This window comes from Grampus griseus (assembly GCF_964374135.1).
Source record: "Grampus griseus genome assembly, chromosome: 6".
NCBI lineage: Eukaryota > Metazoa > Chordata > Mammalia > Artiodactyla > Delphinidae > Grampus > Grampus griseus.
This window is the reverse complement of record NC_139000.1, coordinates 102,053,881-102,075,585: the sequence shown is the minus strand read 5'-3', so window position 1 is coordinate 102,075,585 and position 21,705 is coordinate 102,053,881. Positions and strand designations below refer to the sequence as shown.

Below are 21,705 nucleotides of genomic sequence, written 5' to 3'. Positions count from 1 at the left end.
CAGGTTCAGCTCTGATTGGCTGATAACCCTTCCCCGTCGGCTACACTGCAGCCTCTCTTCCCTCCTTCCACCTGGGCTGGGTTAGCTAGAGCCCACCCAGTGCAGGGCGATGATTGGCTGAATTTTGGCCGGCGCTGCCCGCTGATTGGCGGAGCTTAGAGTCAGTCTGGGAGAGGTGGGGGAAGGGCCCCAGGCTGACTGAGGAGCCCAGGGGCGGGGTGGGAAGGAGGACCCGCCAACCTTGGGGTGTGGGTAGGAGAGTGCGTGCCTGTGTGTGTGTGTCTGTAAGGGAAGGAAGGTGGCGAAGGGAGGAGAGTCCGAGTGGGTGGAGGGAGGGGAAGGGCGGGAAAAGAAAAAGGTGGGAGGAGAGCCAGGTGGGAGGGTGGCGACTCACTCAGGACCCAGTGGGGGCAGCGCGATGAGGCGGGTGACCCTGTTCCTTAACGGCAGCCCCAAGAATGGAAAGGTAAGGGGGTCGGGAGGAGGCGAGGCGGGCCCGGCTGCTGGGGGCGAGGGCAGCGGAGTGCGGAGCGGGCGCACAGGGCTGAGGGCTGAAGTTGGGGAGAGGGGCTGGGAGCGGGGAGGTGGGCGTGCGCCGGGATGGGGGGCGTCCAGGAGGAGGCGAACGTCGGGTCCCCGCGGCCTCCTCCCCACCCCCGGAATCCCTAGCCCGAGCCTGCCCTTGGACTCCCCAGCTGCTCTGGGGACCAGCGCGCAGGTCAACTTGTGCTCAGTCGTTCCCAAGTCCAGGTGTGGGTCCTGGAGAACAGAGGTCTCGGAGGGCGTGGGGGGGCCGCTGTCACCTGATGCTTCTATTCCTCTTCCCACTTCCCCCAAGACCCCGCTGCCCCCCACCCCTGGCTACAGAAGGCGCCGGTTCCCACCTTCGTGCTGAGTAATGGTCTGCTCCGGAAAGTGGCCGTAACGACTAAGGCGTGTAACGTTGATCAGGTGAAAAGAATTTCAACTCTTTCTCTCCGTGGATGAGTAAAACACTCTCCCATCCTAGGGCCAATAGACGGATGGAAAATTGGTGACATTTTCTTGATGGTCCCCCTCCCTCCCCCACTTTAGGAGCCCCAAGCCCCGCCGCCGTCAAACTTTTGTACTCGCTTTAGTCTTTCGCCGTATTTTAGTTCCGTAGAGGACTAGGACAATAGACCAAAATGGATTGATTGGACATTGCTCTTTGCTGTGTTAGGCCTTTGTTGAGTGTGTGGTGCTAAATATTTTTCCAACGCTGGAGTAAGCCAACATGAATCCTGTTCCTTCTCAGCCTCTTGCCCCACCCATGAAAGTTCGGCTTCTTTGGAAAATTTGACTGTTTAAGGCAGACGTTTATGGTGTGGCTAAATGACGTTTAGAAATAATTAAGCCTTGTGAGTCTGAGATGAAGATAGATTGGGCTCCCTGTTTCATTAGCCAGAATGGTTTGTTTCCTGCATCTTTCGGAAACATTGCACATTTTTAAATAGCGTAATTGTGCCACGGTTTAAAAAAATGGCTTTCCAGCTACTGTGCAGTTTTGAGTGAACGTGCTGTAAAAATTTGAACTGCACTGTAGTGTGTTGACTACACTACATGTGTTGCGTTCTTCTGGTTTTAGAGATTTAATACTCATATAAAAACAGAACTGGCATAATAAATTCAAGTTCTTGAATTTTCATAAATGCTGCCTCAAAATAGGCTTCCCAAGATTCACATTATTTCTGACCCTTTTTAACTTTTTCTGTACCTGTTTTGTCTGTTGATTACTACTCATAATCTAAAACATATATTGTTACGGGAAGAAAGATTTAGTAGATCCAAACTTACAATTGCAGTACGTTCTCAAAAACAGATCTCTAATTGACCCTTTTATTTAACATCTCTGCTGTGTTATTCCTGGAAGACAACATGTTTAGACCCAGCCATAAATATTTAACTATTTCTTCTGAAACTACTGAATTTTGTTCTTGTCAAAAGTTGGCTGGCTTAGTCTTGCCATATTTTTAATAAGGTGGCTTTTTTCTGAAAGCTACTTACTTTTGACTAGGTTAGGTTTTTTGTTTGTTTTGTTTTTTTGCGGTACGCGGGCCTGTCGCTGTTGTGGCCTCCCCCGTGGCGGAGCACAGGCTCCAGACGCGCAGGCTCAGTGGCCATGGCTCACGGGACCAGCCGCTCCGCGGCATGTGGGATCTTCCCGGACCGGGGCACGAACCCGTGTCCCCTGCATCGGCAGGCGGACTCCCAACCACTGCACCACCAGGGAAGCCCTAGGTTAGGTTTTTGGATTTGATTTTATTTGCTTTAAAAATATTTTGCTAGAGAATTGGAAAAAACTCAAATAGTTAAATGTGTTTATGTTACGAAGATTATAAAATCCCAAACTAGAGAATACCAGTATGATTCAATATTAAAAATAAGTCATGCCATAATCCTTGCTACTTAACTGGAAAACATTCTGTGCCAAACTTGTCAGTGTTTCCTCTCCTCTCCCTTAAGCTGATTAAAAAAATAATATTATAATTACTCTTATTTGACCAAAGAGAGCAGAATAATACGTAACATGTATTTTCTGTATAAATAGTGACTGTATTTCGTCAGAGTTGGCATGATCTTGACATGATTTTTCATGGAGCTGAAACAAAGCACTACAAGGAGATAGAGTTTGGTTTCCTATCCACCGGTTGGAATGTCTGTGTCACTTTCATCATCTCCTTGTTTACCTAGCCTCTGTTTTTGTTTCCTGGCCATAAGAGTAATACCTGTCTTTTTCAAATAAGTTTCCCTCCTTTAAAGCTTGTTCAGTGGTTGCCAGCCTGGGCCCTGAAGCTTGGGGTTAGGAAGACACAGAGTCACAGCAGGGGACTACATCATAGACTTTTGACTTTTCTGTGCACTGAGTAAACATAAGTGTGACTACTAAATGTTTTGAAGAGGGGGCTGTGCCTTCTCTAAAACAGTGCTTTCCAGAGTGAGAGGGTCCACCACAGGGGGCGTGCAAGTGGATCCAGTAGAGTTTAAGAATAAATATTACACCTTTTATTTATATCTTTTACTTAAAGATATAAAATTATATTAAGACTTGGTTTGTCCAATCTGGAAAGACACAGGTGCTTTTTTTTTTTCTTTTTTCTTGCGGTACGCGGGCCTCTCACTGTTGTGGCCTCTCCCGTTGCGGAGCACAGGCTCCGGATGCGCAGGCTCAGCGGCCATGGCTCACGGGCCCAGCTGCTCCGCAGCATGTGGGATCTTCCCAGACCGGGGCACGAACCCGTGTCCCCTGCATCGGCAGGCAGACTCTCAACCACTGCGCCACCAGGGAAGCCCTACATAGTCTTTTTGGACATGAGTTTTTCATTCAGTATAATATTTCTAAGATTTCATCTATATTGTCCCACATACTGATAGTTTAGTCATTTTCACTGCTTTATAATAATTATACAAAGTATATACAAATACTATCACAGTTTATCCATTCTCCTGTCAGTGGACAGTTGGGTTGTTTATTTTCTTTATATTTTGCCATGAAATTGACAGTGCTGCCACGAGTATTACTGTATATCGTGGTGCACACACGTGCAAGCATCTTTCTAGGGCAGTGGTTTGCAAACTGTAGCATGTGTTGGAATCACCTGGAGGAATTGAGCAACTATTGCTGGGCCTCATTCCCCAGAGCTTTAGATTCACTAGGTCTGGGGTGATGCTAGGAGTTTGAATTTCTAATCTACTTCCAGGTGATCCTAATGGTGCTGGTCTAGAGACCTCACTTTTGAGAACCACTGCTCTAGGATATATATGGAAGTTGTAATTATTGGGTATTAAGGTATGTGAATGTTTAATTTTTTAAAATAATGGCAAATTGTTTTTGAAAGTCATTGTGGTAATTTATATCTCACCAGCATTGCATAAACCCTCTCATTGATACATATCCTCTTCAACATTTGCTGTTGTCAGACTTTAAAATTTTTAAATATTTTAACATTTGTCTTCTTGATGTAGTCATCTTTTTTAGGAATAAAATGTTAATTTTTGAAATGTATAAACTAAAAGTGTAGGCAGAGTAAACAGATTCTACATTTAGTTATTGTGATTGGTGGGTCGGTTGGGTAAATTGGCCTGCATAAATTCAATGATTATTTATTGATTGTGTATTATATAATAGTTATGGTGGGCATTTTAAAAAACATGTTTTAAATACATGTGCAGGTTTTAGTTTTTAAATTTGAATAACATAGATTACAATTTGTTTTCAGTGTTTAAAGACAGATTAAAACTTCATTAAACTGATATGTCCTGGTAGGCACAGTGTACCATTTACTTTCCCAATTGGTGGATAGCTTTCACTTGTCGTGGGATCTGAAATTTAGAAAGAATTAAGTTAAATAGTAGTATAACTTAGTGGCCATAAACTTTATTTATTTATTTTTTTGGCCATAAACTTTAATAGACATGCTTCTCAGTCTATTCCATAGAATGCTTCCATTCTAAGTATAGTGCTTAGGTTATTAAAATGGATAATCACAGTGGCATGGAAACTTCAAGTCCACACTAGGAAGTAGAACACACGTGAAGCAAATAGCCATTGTAAGCGTGATCATTTTATAAATGCTTGGCCTCTCTGAGGACTAAAGTCAGCTTAGTAAATAACGGTTAGAGCTCACATCCATGATATACAAGATTTCCAATGTTGCTTTTTCCCAGCAGAGTTGATATATAATGAAGGGTACATGTGCCAGTCTGTTTGAGACTTTCTCACAAACTTAAAATCTTTTAAAGTATATCACATTTTAAAATCTGATATTCTGATTGAGATTTAAAATATTATGTCTGCAGTCTTATTTGTGAGTTATTTGTTAGTATGCTCAAGAGAGTCAGCTAAAGTGATCTTGTTGAAAACATGCTAAAAATGCCTTTCAAATGAAAAACAAGTATGTTGGCCCAACTTAAGGTAAATTTTCAGCTTTTCAATGCTATAAGATTCTTTGCAGTAATTTCAGTGCTGTTTTCTCTAATTGATGGCCCTTTGGTTATTTCATTTAAAGAAAATTGTCCATTACCAGATTACTTGTCAACTGCTAAAATAATTCTTATTTGTAAATCTAGTATCTAGAGCTATGGAAACCCTAAGTTAAAACTTTTTTCCTTTATTGCATAACTAATAGAAGTTCATTGTAACAAATCTGGAGGACAAAACAAAAACTCATAAGTGAACCTTAATTCTATCCAAAGATAGCCACTTTCCATACTCATATGAACTATATGAATATCACTTTAGAATAGCATTTCTACTGTGTACTTTGTTTTTTAACTTAATGTCAGTGGAAAAGACAAATATAACTGACTCACACACAGAAAAGGCATGTCCTCGTTCAACACTCTGAAAGCAATGAAAATTTCATCTGACATTCAAGAAACATTTATCAGAGACCTGCTATAAACCAGACACTGTGACACTTAAGAGGATCCTTTTTAAACTGGCTGCAGTTCTTTTCTGGATGTTAGAGATTTGGGTAGTACAGGGATGTACTTCATTGCTGCTCATCAGCATTACAAGGGATTATTGGTTACCTAAATTCACTGAATAACCACTTTTTACAAATTAAAAATTTATTATTAAACCTTTACAGTCTAGATAGGAAGTCAGGTTAGAAAATATTTGAGGTAATGATAAATTGTGTTCAATACTATGTGAGGGCTTATTTAAGTGATAATAAAATAAATATGAACTCAATTTGTATCTAGAATGTGCTCCTTAGTATTGCAGCCTACAAGGAAACACCTGTTGTACTTTGATTGCCCTGAAATTGCCAAACTGTGTGATGTGTGGCTTTGTTTTTGTTTTTAATCTTATAATCAAATTTGACTTCAATGGGGAGAAAAGAAAGATGATAACTACTCAACCTTCCATACAAAACAACAGGGTTTGAGTTGGACTCTACCACTTGGTTACTGTGAATTGCTATGACATGGTCAAGCCTAACAGTTAAAATAGTTGTTTCCTTGTTCCTGACTTTCTTCTGCTCTTTGAAGCAGCAGTGTCCAATAGAACGCTCTGTGAGGAAGGAAATAACTCCATATCTGCGCTGTGTAATATGGTAACCACTAGCCATTGTGGCTGTTGAGCAGTTCATACATGACTGTTGTAACTGATGAACTGACTTATTTTAATTAATAGCAATACATTAAAACTTAAATAGCCTCTTGTAGCTAGTGGCTTCCAAATTGGACAGTGTGGCTTTCGAACATGGCAGGTGGCCTGTATTTTCATTAGGAAACAACTGACCCACAGGAAAAATCAAGTCAATCGAATGGAAGTAGAGAACAATTTAATTTGATGTATTTTTTAATTTTTTGTGGTACGCGGGCCTCTCACTGTTGTGGCCTCTCCCGTTGCGGAGCACAGGCTCCAGACCCGCAGGCTCAGCGGCCATGGCTCACGGGCCCAGCCGCTCCACAGCATGTAGGATCTTCCCGGACCGGGGCACGAACCCGTGTCCCCTGCATCGGCAGGCGGACTCTCAACCACTGCGCCACCAGGGAAGCCCAAAGTGATGTATTTTTGAAAAATAAGTTAGGTAAAGTGGTATGCTCTAATATTTAAATTCAGGAGCATAATATAGAGAGATACATAGAATTTCCAACCATTTTATGATGCTTGAGGGAGAGAAGTGAAAGGAAATGGGGTGGAGAAAGTTAATGTTAGGGCAAGGAGCTGATAATGTCAGGCGAAAGAAAACCATGTGAAGCTATACAAGAAGCAAAGAGCCAAGCGACTGACCAAAGCAAATGCAAAACGCCTTTTACAGTCTGGGAACCGTGAGGGGAGAGTAAGAAGATCCTCCTTTCTAACAACAGCATTCTTGTCATAGTTGCTATTATACTAAGAATTTTCTAAATCTTTCTCCTCTGGAACTCATATCTGCAATAATGGTTAGAATTCCAGGCTCTGTTACAAAGGTGAAAAATGGTAGGAAATACGGGGGACACATGTTCTTCAAGCTTCTGTCATTTATGTCAGTGTCTGCTGGGTGTAAGATACTCTGCCAGGTGCTTTGTGCTGTTATCTTTTTTATCATATGGTAAAATATACACAACATAAAAGTTACCCTTTTAGCCATTTTAAGTGTACATTTCGTTGGCATTAAGTACATTCATGTGTGTAACCTCACCACTTTTCATTTCCAAAACTTTTTCATCATCCCAAACAGGAACTCTGTACTCATTAGGCAGTAATTCTCCATTACCCCTTCTGCCCCATAACCTCCTTTCTTCTACTTTCTTTTTTTTTTTTTTACATCTTTATTGGAGTATAATTGCTTTACAATGGTGTGTTAGTTTCTGCTTTATAACAAAGTGAATAGTGAATCAGTTATACTTCTACTTTCTATCTCTATGAATTTGCCTGTTCTAAGTACCTCATACAAGTGGAATCCCATGATATTTGTCCTTTTTTATATCTGGCTAATTTCACTTAGCATAATGTTTTCAAGATTCATGCATGTTGTAGCGTGTATCAGAATCGTATTCCTTTTTAGAGCTGAATGATATTCCATTGTATGGATATGCCACATTTTGTTTATCCATTCAGACGTTTATGAGCACTTGGGTTGTGCATTATCTTTAATAATCCACGTAGTTCCCTTTAAACTCTGCTTGCCTACCCCTCTTCCCCAAAATGCCCCAGCTTGCAACACTTCTCATAGGTCATGATCCAAGAGAAAAGAGTTGGAATCTCTGTACTCTGCGGTAGAAACACTACACACTCCTATTGGCAAACAACTCGCTCCACCCTTGACTGTTCATTTACTTAACGAAAAATTCACTGTCTGCTGTACTCCAGTGACCAGTGAACAAAGGACTAGCCCCGGTTCCATTTCATATGGCACCTTTATCCAGTATCCTGTGGGAAGTCAGCTGGCTGCTCATGCTTCAGGTTCATCTCCTCACCCTCTTTTTTATTCATAATTTTCAGAGATCTGACTGATAATGATACAACTATACACAGTTCCAGTTATGGCTGGAGCAAAGAATTCACTACATGTACAGAGTCTCTACCCCCTACCTAAGCAACTGCATGTATGTTGCACAAGTGTCAGACTGCCTGATTTAAAGCAGGACGGAGCAATTCATTGTAACCCAGGTCTACGCTGTACTTAGAATGTTAGCCAAAATCTGGCTTTTATACAGTATATAAATAGTTATTGAAGTTAAATGAGGTGGGAAGTTGTTAACTGTTCATATGGTCATTGACATGGTAAATGTTATAATAAACAGTAAATTTTTCCTGTTTAAAAAAGTAAACCATTCCTGTAAAAAAGGAATAATGTAAAAGCAACATCTTAAAGACTTAATAGGTCTCAGGCACTTTGGGAAGCTCTTATCATGCATTAACTCACTTCATCCTTGTGACGACCTTCTGATACAGGTGTAACTGTTCTCCTCATTGCCAGTTAGAGCCACAGAAGCATAAAGAGGTGAAATAATTTGTCTTGAGCGGACAGCTAGAAAATGCCAGAATCTAAAGTCAAGTGCGGGTCTCTTTTGTATCAGAACTGGAGCACTGTTTAACATACTGTAAGATTGTAGTTTGTTTTTAGCGACGATTTCTCTACTCTTGGATTTCAGCAGTGTTAGGCACTAAGTAAATATTTCAGTCATAAAAGAAAAAGAGAAACTTTTAAGAACCTCTCAAAATCTCTTTTTATATGATAATCTGATTTTTTAGACCTGTTTATGGTATGGTGGTTTTTAATTTGTGAGTGACGAAATTGATTACGTAAGTTGTTCAAATTAATCTGGTGTGTTTACAGGTGGTCGCTGTATATGGAACTTTATCTGATTTGCTTTCTGTGGCCAGCAATAAACTCGGCATAAAAGCCACCAGTGTGTATAATGGGAAAGGTGGACTGATTGATGATATTGCTTTGATCAGGTAACCTTCACCTTTTTATAAGCCATCTACAGTGTGCCCTCAGCTTCTTGGTGCTATGCTGTTTCCCTTAAGCAGTATTTAATCACTGTTAAGAATGCAGAATTTTGGCAAATGATTGCCTAGAATTTGCTCTTTGGAATTTAAGTAATTTGCACTTATGATGCATTGATCAGATAGAAAACCCTGAATACATTCCAATATACTCATAGTCTTTCTGCAGAGTTCACATATGGCTATGAGGAATCTCTATGTTCCTAGAAACGGATCTAATAAGACACGAATTTTTAATACTAGAAACTTAATTGATCTCTTTTATATGCTACTGCTTATTGTTCAGTTCATTTCCTAAGAATGCTTTGAATTTTATAAGCGTTTACAGAGACCTGCTTTGGTGAAAACTTGCTAAATAAGATAGCATTTTAACTAGAGTTAACTCACCAGTGATCCACCACAGTAGTGGTTTTGGTTTGTTTGTTTGTTTGGGGTTTTTTTTTTTAAGTATGCCAGGCATATTTTAAAACCAATGTCCAGTTCACCTCATTCCATCTTCTTGGGATCATAGAATTTTGGAGCAGGAGGGGGCTCAAAGAAGATGGAATGGGAACACAAACTAAGTACTGACTCTGTGCCAGTTAAGTTGTATTTGCTTTGCCCAAGTTACCTCATTTAATCGGCAAAGCATGGACTTTTTATTTATTTTTTTGGCTGCAAGGCATGTCGGATCTTAGTTCCCTGACCAGGGATCAAACCCACACCCCCTGCGTTGGAAGTGTGGAGTCTTAGCCACTGGACTGCCAGGGAAGTCCCTGCGTGGGTTTTCTAAAATTGATGTTGTGAAGATAATGATGTTCTAAATTATGGTAGTATACAAAGTTTAATATTCAGTTAAACCCAGGTCAGAATAACCTTTCAATATAACATACTGCCTTTAAACACTTCTAGTCCCTTTGTTTTATAAATGAGGAAACTAAACATCTGAGAATTTAAATGACTTACCCAGGTCATACATTTAATAGTTGATTTTTGTCAATTAGAGGAAAACAAATTTTCATATTAGTCTTAAAAAGTTAACTGGCATGGTGAACAAGTAGAAAAGATTATAGACTTAAAAGATAAAGATTTTAATTCCAAATAAATTAGAAGAGTTTCTTAGTTTTTCAGTATCTATCTCCCAGCTTCTATGTGTTTCTATGGATAATTGAATGATTTATATCAACCTAAATTTCTCCTTAACAAACAAGACTCTGCTTCCAAGAAAAATTCTATGTGTTCCTGTGATGTCTTACAGAAATATAATTTACATTCTTATAGAAATAAAAATGTCTACAACATAGGTCGTAATTGAAGAAGGTCATAACTGAAGCCTTCTGAACTATAAAATATCTACCTATTTAGAACTCAAACTGGTGGTTGCCAGAGGGGAGGAGACTGGCGGGGTTGGGTGAAATAGGTGAAGGGGCTTAAGAGGTACAGACTTCCAGTTATAAAATAGATAAGTCACAGGAATGTAATTGGCAGCACAAAGAATATAGTCAGTAACACTGTAATAATTTTGTATGGTGACAGACGGTTACTAGACTTATCGTGGTAATCATTTCATGTATTTTGATTGTCAACTCACTATATTGTACACTTGAAACTAACATAATATTGTGTGTCAACTATACTTCAATTAAAAAAGAGCTAGGACAAGAAATAGTATATATTTATATTATATCTACCTGTTTAATAATTTGTGGTTCACAGTACAAGCTCTGATCATTTATACTAATCGTGCGGTGGGGTGGAGCAGGGAAGGAGGATATACACTGATAATCCAGATTTTTGAATTATGGGTATTCATTTACATTTAGGTGAGTATAGTGGGTGAGTGTTTACAGCAGAGTTATTTCCAATTATATTCTTCTTAGATTTAATATGAAAATTTATTTTCATTTCCAAAGCACAAAACAGCTGATGATGTGGCAGAAAACCCTAATAAATTATTTAGGGTTATAGAATTAAAGTGAAAGAAGAAGAGTTGGCTATAGCTTTAATCATATCCTTTGAACATAACATTCTTCAGTAGTATATTCTTCAATTGATAAGAAAGCTGAATTCACATAATTTGTATAGTGGGTTTCGTTTGTTTTTTCCACTTCAAAAGTACTTTCATGTGCAGGATCTTCTTTGAATTTAAATCCAGAGGCAGTTAAGTCAGGGGGTTAAGCACTTTGAATTTTACAAACGTCACAGAGACCTACTTTGGTGAAAACTTGCTAAATAAAATAGAATGTTAAGTAGAGTTAACTCATCAGTGATCCACCACAATAGTGATTTTGGTGTTTTTTTTTGGTTTTGGTTTTTACATACCCTCGGCAGATTTATCTCTGAGACAAGTGTCTAGTTCACCTCATTCCATTCTCATCAGATCATAGAATTTTGGAGCAGGAAGAGGCTTAAACAACCTGGGTTTAAACAAAAAACACTGGAACTTGGTCAACTTCTTTGCCACATAGATAGCAAAACGGATCTTCTACATTATTCTAAGGAATAGTTCCTCTAGTCAACAGATAATTAATGTGATTTCTGGATTTTGATGGTGGCTTTTTAAATTTTGATTTCCCCAGGGATGATGATGTTTTGTTTGTGTGTGAAGGAGAACCATTTATTGGTAAGTGACTTCCTTAAAAGCCAATTTTGTCTGCCGAAATAAAGATGAAATGGCAAATATTTTACATGGCTTTACTAAGCTTAACATTAAAAAGTATCTTAGAGCAGTACTCAGCTCTTCATACCTTTTTTGATTCTGCATTGGGGGGGTGTGTGAAAGTAAATTTCTAACTTGAATTAGATGATCATATTTTAGTATGGATACCTCATCTTTTACGTGCTGTTAAAAGGCTCTGGATGTGCACATATTCATTAATTATGACATGATAGGGTGGTTTTGATTTTAGAACTATAACTGTTTTGTTTGGAAATTTTCTCTTTGATAGTGGTTATCAAAATCTCTGTTATGTTACATATTTTTTAAGCATATATTGCTTGAAAAAGTAATGTTTGCCAGTCATTCACAGCAGTTAAATCAGTCAAAAATGACTTGGTAGCAACCACACACACACACACACACACACACACACACACACACACACACACACACACACTACCCTTCAGTTTCGAAGAAAGCTTATACAGTGTATATCTCAAAGGAAAGAGCCTGAGGCTTAAATAAATATTCTTTAACGAATATTTGATATATTTAGTTCCAGACCATCACACCCTGAATATTCAAGTATTTCTTTAAGCCTTCACAATAATTGTATTTGGTGAGTGGAGGTAGTACTCAAGATCATCACACAGCAACTTAGAAGTAAATGCATATTCTCTGTTTCTGCCTTAAGACTGAACAAAAAATTTTTCTCATCTTTTCTTATCCATTAGGCTAACAGAGTGGGTTGGCAGGCAGTGGTCACTTAATTGGTTCATTACATACATACAAACAACAAAACAAAAAGTGATTGATTAGTGGTTTTTGTTTTATCGTTACAAACTTTCAGAGTTAAAAATATTTGGTATGTTTTCATCCTCTGCATTTATCTATACCTGGATTATTTTACTTTTGGCCAGTGGCAATCCCTTCATGTTCTTCTTCTTTTAACACAACCCCGTTAGTCTTTTCCTTACTATCTGGAATAACAAAGTGTTCATCTTATACTTCTCTTGTCCTAAACCCAAATCAGTGGTTTTTTTCTTGGAAGCCTTGATTTCTTTTAGTGGCAAATGTCATTTTAAGACCCAGCCTGGGTGCTGGGGAGGCTCGCTGCTACTGGGTTCGTCATGATTACTAGGCTTTTTGGTGAACAGAGTTGGAAATACATGGCTAGCTAGAGGATAAAATTCATATATAATAAATATTATATGATACAAAGCTTTATATCACATATAACATATAAATAGATAAAATATCTCATGGGTTCATACTAATACTTTGGTTATATTAGGATTGTAAGATTTTTATTTAACATCTTCTATCTTACATCTATGTCTCCTTTCTTGCATATCAGTAATCCTGGTTTCCAAGGACATAGGGAGTGATGGAATTGTAATGTCACATAATTACTCATTTCCTTCATCCTACACAAAATACACATAAAAGTTTCAATAATAATCCCAATACTTTGAATACCAGTGTGACTACTAAAGACAGTTAAACATTTTTTAATATGCTCATTCCTTTCTTTCCTTACTTAAAAAATAATCGTATTGTTTATCCATTGTCAAATATTGTTATTATATACTATATACATACACACATATACACACACACCATTGTATACTATACTCTCTCCCTTAAAACCATCACTTAGTTTTACTCCTCCAGTCCTTAAACTGATGCCTCGAGTGGTTGTCTGAAACTTGTTCTCTAGTAGATTCTTTATAAAGAACTTGTGAGAACTATATTCTCTGACATCTTGCATGTGGCTTCTATACCTGAAAGTCAGTTTGACTGGTCATAAAATCATATGTCAGAACTGAACAAATTTCAAACTTTAATGATATGTAGTTTGTTGTATTTCAATTATACCTCAAGTTGTTAAAAAATCCTTGGTTCATATTATTTTTCTTTAAATATCTTAAATATGTTACTGCATTTTCTGACATAGAGTTTTGGTGTCAAAAAAAAATCTGATCTTTCATAAGTGATTATTTTTCCTAGCTCACCCAAAGGATTATTCTCTTTCTTTACAGTAATTTTACTGTACTTTAAATTGATTTACTGTACTTTTAAATTGATAACTTTTAGTATACTATTTCTGGGTGAATCTCTCAGTTATGTGGTGGGCCCTTTCAATATGTAGTTTCACATCTTTTTTTTTTTTAAATTTCAGATAAGTTTTCTTGAACTTTATGTATTTATTTTGTTACCATGCTTTGATTTTCTCCTTTCAGGACTCCTATTGTATATGTGTTGGATCTTCTACACTTGTCTTCTATATTTGAAATCTTCTGTTAAATCTTTTTCATCTCTTTCTTCATTTCTTCTTGATTTTTAAAGCTTTCCTCTTTTCAATTTTTATTTTCCTTAAGGCATTATCTGTGGTGTTCTTTCACTCCTGTGTTTCTTCTAGTTTAATCTTCATTTCTGAAATGGTTTTTATTTCTAATTCTCTCCAGAGTTCTCTTGCCTCATTTCTGAATTTTGTGATTCTGGTTTATGTTGCTTTTTCATACCTTGTATTATTTACTTCTTTTAGCATATTTGGAATATTATAGTTTACCTATTTTGTGGCCATTTCTTTCTGGCACATTTTCATTATCTGGCACGTTTTCATTATCTATAGGGATGTAATTCTTCCTATTCTTTTAATAATCTTGTATGGGATTTTCTGTTGCTCATTTTTACATGAAATTAGTTTTCCTTAACTTGAGAAGGGAGCTGACTTAGGAAAGTTTTTGTAATTTCATGGCTCTAGGTGTCCCTTTTATGTTGTTTTTATGAAGTATTAAAAAATATGGAAGTCACCTTCTAATATATTTTGGTTCTGCTTGACCTTTTTTGACTTTTATCTGGACTCCTTTTCCTTTTGTCTCTGTTGTCTCTGTTCTGTTCAACTTGGATTCTTTTCCCAACATCTTATCCTCAGTGTGGGACTTTGTCCTAGGTGGGAGCTTTGGCTGGGTGGGTTTTGAGAGTTCGTTTTCAGCCTCTTCAGATCTTACTCCAGACTGCTTGAATCACCCATGGTTGGAGTGGGCACACCCCTCCCACTTCCATTCGGCTGTTCTCAAGTAGACTTGCTGAGTTTTGAAGTGAGTATTTATGGGTTACTTTGGAATTCTTAGGATCATCACATACCCTGTTGTTTCTGTCAAGGATGCTTCTTCTGTCAAGGATGCTGATGCCATGCTTCTCTTCTAGTTGTCGGTGTTGGCGGGATACCTTATCACCTAGTTTTGTTTTAGATACTGTCTGTGGGTATAGGGCTTGCTGTCCTAGTAGCTCTGGCATGCTTTTATGTGTGTGTTTTAGTTTAAAATATTATACTATTGCCATCTTCCCCAAACCCCCCCCCCCCAACTTAATGTTTATTTTTTCTACATGTCACCTCTAGACCCTCAGACAGATTCTAAAGTACCGGAAGTGTTGTCAGGATCTCACACAGACTGGCTAACATTAAATGTTGGAGGGCGGTACTTTACAACCACACGGTAGGTGCACATGTATGTGTGTGTTGAGTGGGTACTATGTACTGTTTGTTCTTTCCTTCAGTTTGCTGATGTCCTTAGAAGATATTCCAGTGCTGCTTAAATATACTATGTGATTTGAAGCCAATATTTAGGAAATTTTTTCTAAGAGTAGAAAATGGTTCACAAGTCATTCCAGAGAAAGCATGAAAAGCATGAATTTACTGTTTTTAGAATATGCTTTTAAAATATTGAGTAATATACATGCAACACAAGTAAAAAATTAACAGTATTGAAATTTGTAGACTACAACTGCTTATACTAAAGGCATAAGAAAAATGTAAATTTCGATCAAGAAAATTGTTATACAGTAGCTTGCTAGAAGGATAGATCAGCATTGAAATTAAAGGCAACGAAATCAATATTTAAATCAAAGGAAGTGCCAGATGAGAAGAGATTTTGATAAATGGCAACTTACTGCACATTTTTGTTTCCCAGCATCACTCCTCCCAGGTTATAGCATGCATCTTTTTGAGAGAGCAGCTGGGATCAAGTATACTCTTGACTTAAATATGTTTGTTTATAAAGACAAATGGAGAAATCAATTTTTTTCCCTGAATTCTTAGGAGCACTTTAGTGAATAAAGAACCTGACAGTATGCTGGCCCACATGTTTAAGGACAAAGGTGAGTGCAGTGAGATCACATTTTGTGTGATCTGTTTGTAGTTGTATTGACTTTATAACTCCTGTCCTTCTGTACTTTTTAATGGAATCAGTAATAATTTTTACAAGAGTGAAAACTTACTGGTATGTTATGCAGTTTTCCTTCTATAAATTTCTAACTTTGTTTTTTGTTTATGGGGGGGCTTTCTTCATTTTAATGGTCCCACAGGTGTGTGGGGAAATAAGCAAGATCATAGAGGAGCTTTCTTAATTGACCGAAGTCCTGAGTACTTTGAACCCATTTTGAACTACTTGCGTCACGGACAGCTCATTGTAAACGATGGGATTAATTTGTTGGGTGAGTTTTCAATGTAATTCCTCACACTTTTTAGGATTTGTATTTTCTTTTCACTTAGTAATGTATATTTTCATAAAGTAAAAGTATCTTTTCCATTTTTAAAACTAAATGTTTTTACGTGCATATGAGTGTAAATATACACTCATATATCTACACAGGTAGATAGTCTTTCAGGTATACATCTACCCCATACATTCCGATTTTAGATTCTAAATAGATTTAGATTTCATCAGTAAGGACGCTAAGGGATTTTGTTGTTTTTGTAAATTTTTTAAAAAAATATTTTATTTATTTTTGGCTGCTCTGGGTCTTCGTTGCTGCATGTGGGCTTTCTCTAGTTGCAGCGAGCGGGGGTTACTCTTCGTTGTGGTGCGCAGGTTTCTCATTGCGGTGGCTTCTCTTGTTGCGGAGCATGGGCTCTAGGTGCGTGGGCCTCAGTAGTTGTGGCACGTGGGCTCAGTAGTTGTGGCGCATGGGCCACAACTGCTCTGCAGCATGTGGAATCTTCCCAGGCCAGGGCTTGAACCTGTGTCCCTTGCATTGGAAGGCAGATTCTTAACCACTGTGCCACCAGGGAAGCCCCGTTGGAAGATTTTTAATTACAGTTTCATCATTACTTGTGATAGGTCTGTTTATATTTTCTGATTCTTCCTGGTTCAGTCTTAGAAAATTGTACCTTTCCAAGAATTTGTCCATTTCTTTGTGGTTGTCCATTTTGTTGGCATATAATGGTTTGTAGTAGTCTCTTACAGTCCTTTGTATTTCTGCGGTGTCAGTTGTGATTTCTCCTTTTTCATTTCTAATTTTACTGATTTGCATCCTCTCACTTTTTTTTTCTTGATGAGTCTGGCTAAGGGTTTATCAATTTTGTTTATCTGCTCAAAGAACCAACTTTTAGTTTTATTTATCATTGCTATTGTTTTCCTTTTTTCTATTTCATTTATTTCTGCTCTGATCTTTATGGTTTCTTTCCTTCTACTGACTTTGGGTTTTCTTTGTTCTTCTTTCTCTGGTTGCTTTAGGTGTAAGGTTAGATAGTTTGTTTTTTTTTTCTTTAGGTGAGATTGAATTCTATAAACTTCCCTCTTAGAACTGCTTTTGCTGCATCCCATAGGTTTTGGGTCGTCATGTTTTCGTTGTCATTTGTTTCTATGCATTTGTTTATTTCTTCTTGGATTTCTTCAGTGATCTCTTGGTTATTTAGTAGCACACTGTTTAGTCTCCAGGTATTTGTGTTTTTAACAGTTTTTTTCATGTAATTGATTTCCAATCTCATAGCGTGTGGTCAGAAAAGACGCTTGATATTTCAATTTTCTTAAATTTTCCTAGGCTTGATTTGTGACCCAAGGTGTGATCTGTCCTGGAGAATGTTCTGTGTGCACTTAAGAAGAAAGTGTATTTTGCCACTTTCAGGTGGAATGCCCTATAGATATCAATCAAATCTATGTGGTCTGCTGTGTCATTTAAAGCTTGTCTTTCCTTATTTATTTTCATTTGCATTGATCTGTCCATTCGTGAAAGTGGGTGTTAAAGTCTCCTACCATTATTGTGTTACTGTCGATTTCCCCTTTTATGGCTGTTAGTGTTTGTCTTATGTATTGAGGTGCTCCTATGTTGGGTGCATAAATGTTTATAATTGTTATACCTTCTTCTTGGATTGATCCCTTGATCATTATGTAGTGTCTTTCCTTATCTCTTGTAACAGTCTTTATTTTAAGGTCTATTATATCTGATAGAAGTATTGCTACTCCGGCTTTCTTTTGATTTCCATTTGCATGGAGTATCTTTTTCCATCCCTTCACTTTCAGTCTGTATGTGTCTCTAGGTCTGAAGTGGGTCTCTTGTAGACAGCATATATATGGGTCTTGTTTTTGTATCCATTCAGCCAGCCTGTGTCTTTTGGTTGGGCCATTTAATCCATTTACATTCAAGATTATTATCGATATGTATGTTCCTCTTACCATTTTCTTAATTGCTTTGTGTTTGTTTTTGTGGGTCCTTTTCTTCTCTTGTGTTTCCACCTAGAGAATTTTCTTTAGCATTTGTTGTAGAGCTGGTTTGGTGGTGCTGAATTCTCTTAGCTTTTGCTTGTCTGTAAAGCTTTTGATTTCTCCGTCAAATCTGAATGAGATGCTTGCTAGGTAGAGTAATCTTGGTTTTAGGTTTTTCTCTTTCACCATTTTAAGTATATCCTGCCACTCCTTCCTGGCCTGCAGAGTTTCTGCTGAAAAATCAGCTGGTAACCTTATGGGGATTCCTTTGCATGTTATTTGTTGTTTTTCCCTTGCTGCTTTTAATATTTTTTCTTTGAATTTAATTTTTGTTAGTTTGATTACTATGTGTCTTGGTGTGTTTCTCCTCTGGTTTTTCCTGTATGGGAGTCTCTGCACTTCCTGGACTTCGGTGACTATTTCCTTTCGCATGTTAAGGAATTTTTCAACTATAATCTCTTCAAATGTTTTCTCAGACCCCTTCTTTTTCTCTTCTTCATCTGGGAGCCCTATAATTTGAATGTTCGCTTGTTTAGTGTTGTCCCAGAGGTTTCTGATATTGTCTTCAATTCTTTTCATTATTTTTCTTTATTGTACTCCTCCGCAGTTATTTCCACCATTCCATCTTCCAGCTCACTCATTCGTTCTTCTGCCTCAGTTATTCTGTTTGATTCCTTCTAGTGTATTTTTCTTTTCAGTTATTGCATTGTTCATCTCTGTTTGTTTGTTCTTTAGTTCTTCAGATCTTTGTTAAACATTTCTTGTATTTTCTCAATCTGTGCCTCCAATTCTATTTCCGAGATTCTGGATCATCTTTACTCTCATTACTGTGAATTCTTTTTCAGGTAGATTGCCTGTTTCCTCTTCATTTATTTGGTCTTGTAGGTTTTTACCTTCTTCATCTGTGACATAATTTTTTGTCAACTCATTTTGTTTTTGTTTTTGTTTTGATGGGTGGGATTGTGTTCTGGTTCTTTGGCCTGAGGCTTCCAGCACTGGCATTTGTAGGCGGTTGGGTAGAGGTGAGTCTTGGTCCCGACATGAGGACCTCTGGGAGACCTCACTCCTATGAATATTCCCTGGGGTCTGAGGTTCTCTGTTAGTCCAGTGGTTCAGACTCGGAGCTCCCACTGCAGGAACTCTGGCCTGACCCCCAGCTCATGAACCAAGATCTTGCAAGCCGTGCGAGGTGCCAAAAAGACAAAAGAAAAAAAGGAGCAGAACAGTAAGAAAGAGTAAATAATAAGATTAGAAAACTAACAGCTATCTTAGAAAGAATAAAAAAATAAAAATATAGATGAAACAACAACTGGAAGGTAAAACAGGACCACAGTAGTAATAAAGAGGAGGGGTGAAAAATGCCAGAAAAGACCTTGGCTGGGGGGGGCGGGGCTTAGGTCGGGGTGTGGTTTAGGTGGTGGACGGGGCCTATGCTTAGGACCCACAGGGCCAGAAAAGGCCCTGGGGCAGGGTCTTAGACTCAACACAGCAGGAGGGGCCCAGGAGTGCCTCTGGCCCTGGAGGGTAGACGACCAGGTCCAGGACCCCAGCATGCTCACTGAGCCCAAGTGGGTGGGGGAAGTCCCAGAGGGCCCTTCCCCATTGGCCTCTCTTCTTCTCCCTCCCATGTCCACAGCACCCACATGGCTAGCGGTGGCCCCAGAAGGCAAGGGACCAGACCCGGAAGCCCAACAGGCTTCCTGGAGCTGAGTGGGCAGGGGAAACGCCTGGGTTGCTTCCCCTGATCCTCCAGCCCCGAAGCATCCCTTGCCCCGTCCTCCTCTCCTCCCCTTCCCACCTCCTGCCTCCCTCCTACGCTCCCAGGACCAGCGTGGCACAGAGGGGGCCTCAGAGGGTGGGGGACCTGGCCTAGGACCCCAGCAGGTCTCCCGGGCTGAGTGGTCTGGGGAAACACCCGCCACACCTCCCTGATCCTCTGGTCCTTGAGGGTTCCCCCCACCACTGTCCACCTCTCCTCTTTCCCCCTTCTCCCTCCCATGCCCCTAGGACTCATGAGGCCAGAAGGGGCCTGGGAGAGAAGGGGGCCCAGGAAAATGGAGGACCAGGCCCGACAGCCCAGTAGGCTTCCCGGGCACAAGTGAGTGGGTGAAACAACCTCCGTGCCTCCCCTGGTCCTCCTATCACAGAGGGCCCCTCCCGCATCCACCTCTCCCCTTTTCCAACACCCCTGCCTCCCTCCTACGCCCCTACAAACAGCATGGCCCAGAGGGTGCCTTGGAGGGTTGAGGACCCTGCCTGGGAGACCTGCATGCTTCCTGGCCGATTGGGCAGGGGAAACACCTGATTCTCCGAGCCCCTGAGGGTCCCTCCAGGCATGGGAACCCCTCCCCCCCCTTCCAAGTCACCCCTCAGGGGTGCCGGTCCTGTCTGGCCTTCACTTCTCCTCCCCCCTTACTCCCCCCATGTTCCTACCTGGTCACTCGGGGGTTCCTTCTATCTCCTTGGGCATTGAGGTCCCCCAGCAGCATCTGGCAGGCGCCTTAGTTGTGGGGAAGACATGAACTCCGCGTCCTCCCCCACCACCATCTTCTGTAGGCTCTTGTTTTTTTAATCCACTCTGCCACTCTGTGTCTTTTGATTGGAGCGTTTAGTCCATTGACGTTTAAGGTAACTTTTGATAGATAAGTATTGCTATTGTAGAGCTTGTTTTCCAGTTGATTTTTGTATTTCTTCTTTGTTCTTTTTTCTTCTTGTTTTTCCTTTCATCGTTTGATGATTTCCTTTTGTATTATGCTTGTGTTCTCTTCCTTTTGTTTTTGTGCATCTATTGTATATCTTTGATTTGTGTTCCCCCTGTTTTTCAAGTATGTTAACCCCTTCCTATATGTACTTGCTTTAGAATCTATAGTGGTATAACCTCAAACACATTCTAAAAGATAACCTACATTTTCTTACTCTCTTCCCCCACTTTTTATGATTTTGATGTCCTCTTTTACATCTTCATGTTTATCCTTTTGCTGTTCATTGTGGTTATCATCACTTTCACAAAAAAATTATTTTATGATTATTATTTTTTAAAAATTTGCATACTGGCTTATTTATGTGATTTACTTTCCAATTGTGATTTTCCTTTTCCTCTAGATTCTTCTTTTCTACTTAGAAAAGACCTTTCAATATTTCTTTTAGGGATAGATTTAGTATTGCTCTATTCCTTTAGTTTTTGCTTGTCTGAGAAATTCTTTCTCTCTCCTTCTATTCTAAGTGTTGATCTAGCTGGGTAGAGTATCCTAGGTTGCAGATTTTTCCGTTTAAGTACTTTGAATATATCTTGCAGCTCCTTTGTGGCCTGTAACATTTCTGTAAAGAAATCAGCTGATAGCCTTATGGGGGTTCCCTTGTAATTATCCCTTTGTTTTTTCTCTTGCTGCCTTTAGAATCCTCTCTTTAACTTTTACCATTTTAATTATAGTATATCTTGGTAGAGATCTGTTTGGGTTCATCTTGTTTGGGACCCTCTGTACTTCCTGTACTTGTGTATCTGTTTCCTTCTTTAAGTTTGGGATGTTTTCAACCATAATTTCTTCACATACATTTTCAATCCCCTTTTCTCTTTCTTCTCCTTCTGGGATGCCTGTTATGTGTAGATT

The 21,705-nt window shown here is 39.1% G+C and overlaps 1 protein-coding gene across 1 annotated transcript in view; it reads left to right on the top strand.

Annotated features, from left to right (window-relative positions):
• Window positions 1–205: 205 nt before the first annotated feature.
• The window catches only part of KCTD9 (potassium channel tetramerization domain containing 9), a 58,963-nt gene continuing 37,463 nt past the window's right edge, over window positions 206–21,705 (top strand). Inside the window, exons 1-6 of the mRNA XM_082656837.1 lie at window positions 206–466; window positions 8,796–8,917; window positions 11,527–11,570; window positions 15,013–15,109; window positions 15,712–15,770; window positions 15,978–16,106. Of these exons, the coding sequence (XP_082512963.1) occupies window positions 419–466; window positions 8,796–8,917; window positions 11,527–11,570; window positions 15,013–15,109; window positions 15,712–15,770; window positions 15,978–16,106 (499 nt within the window). The 5' untranslated portion in view covers window positions 206–418. The remainder of the gene's footprint in view (window positions 467–8,795; window positions 8,918–11,526; window positions 11,571–15,012; window positions 15,110–15,711; window positions 15,771–15,977; window positions 16,107–21,705) is intronic.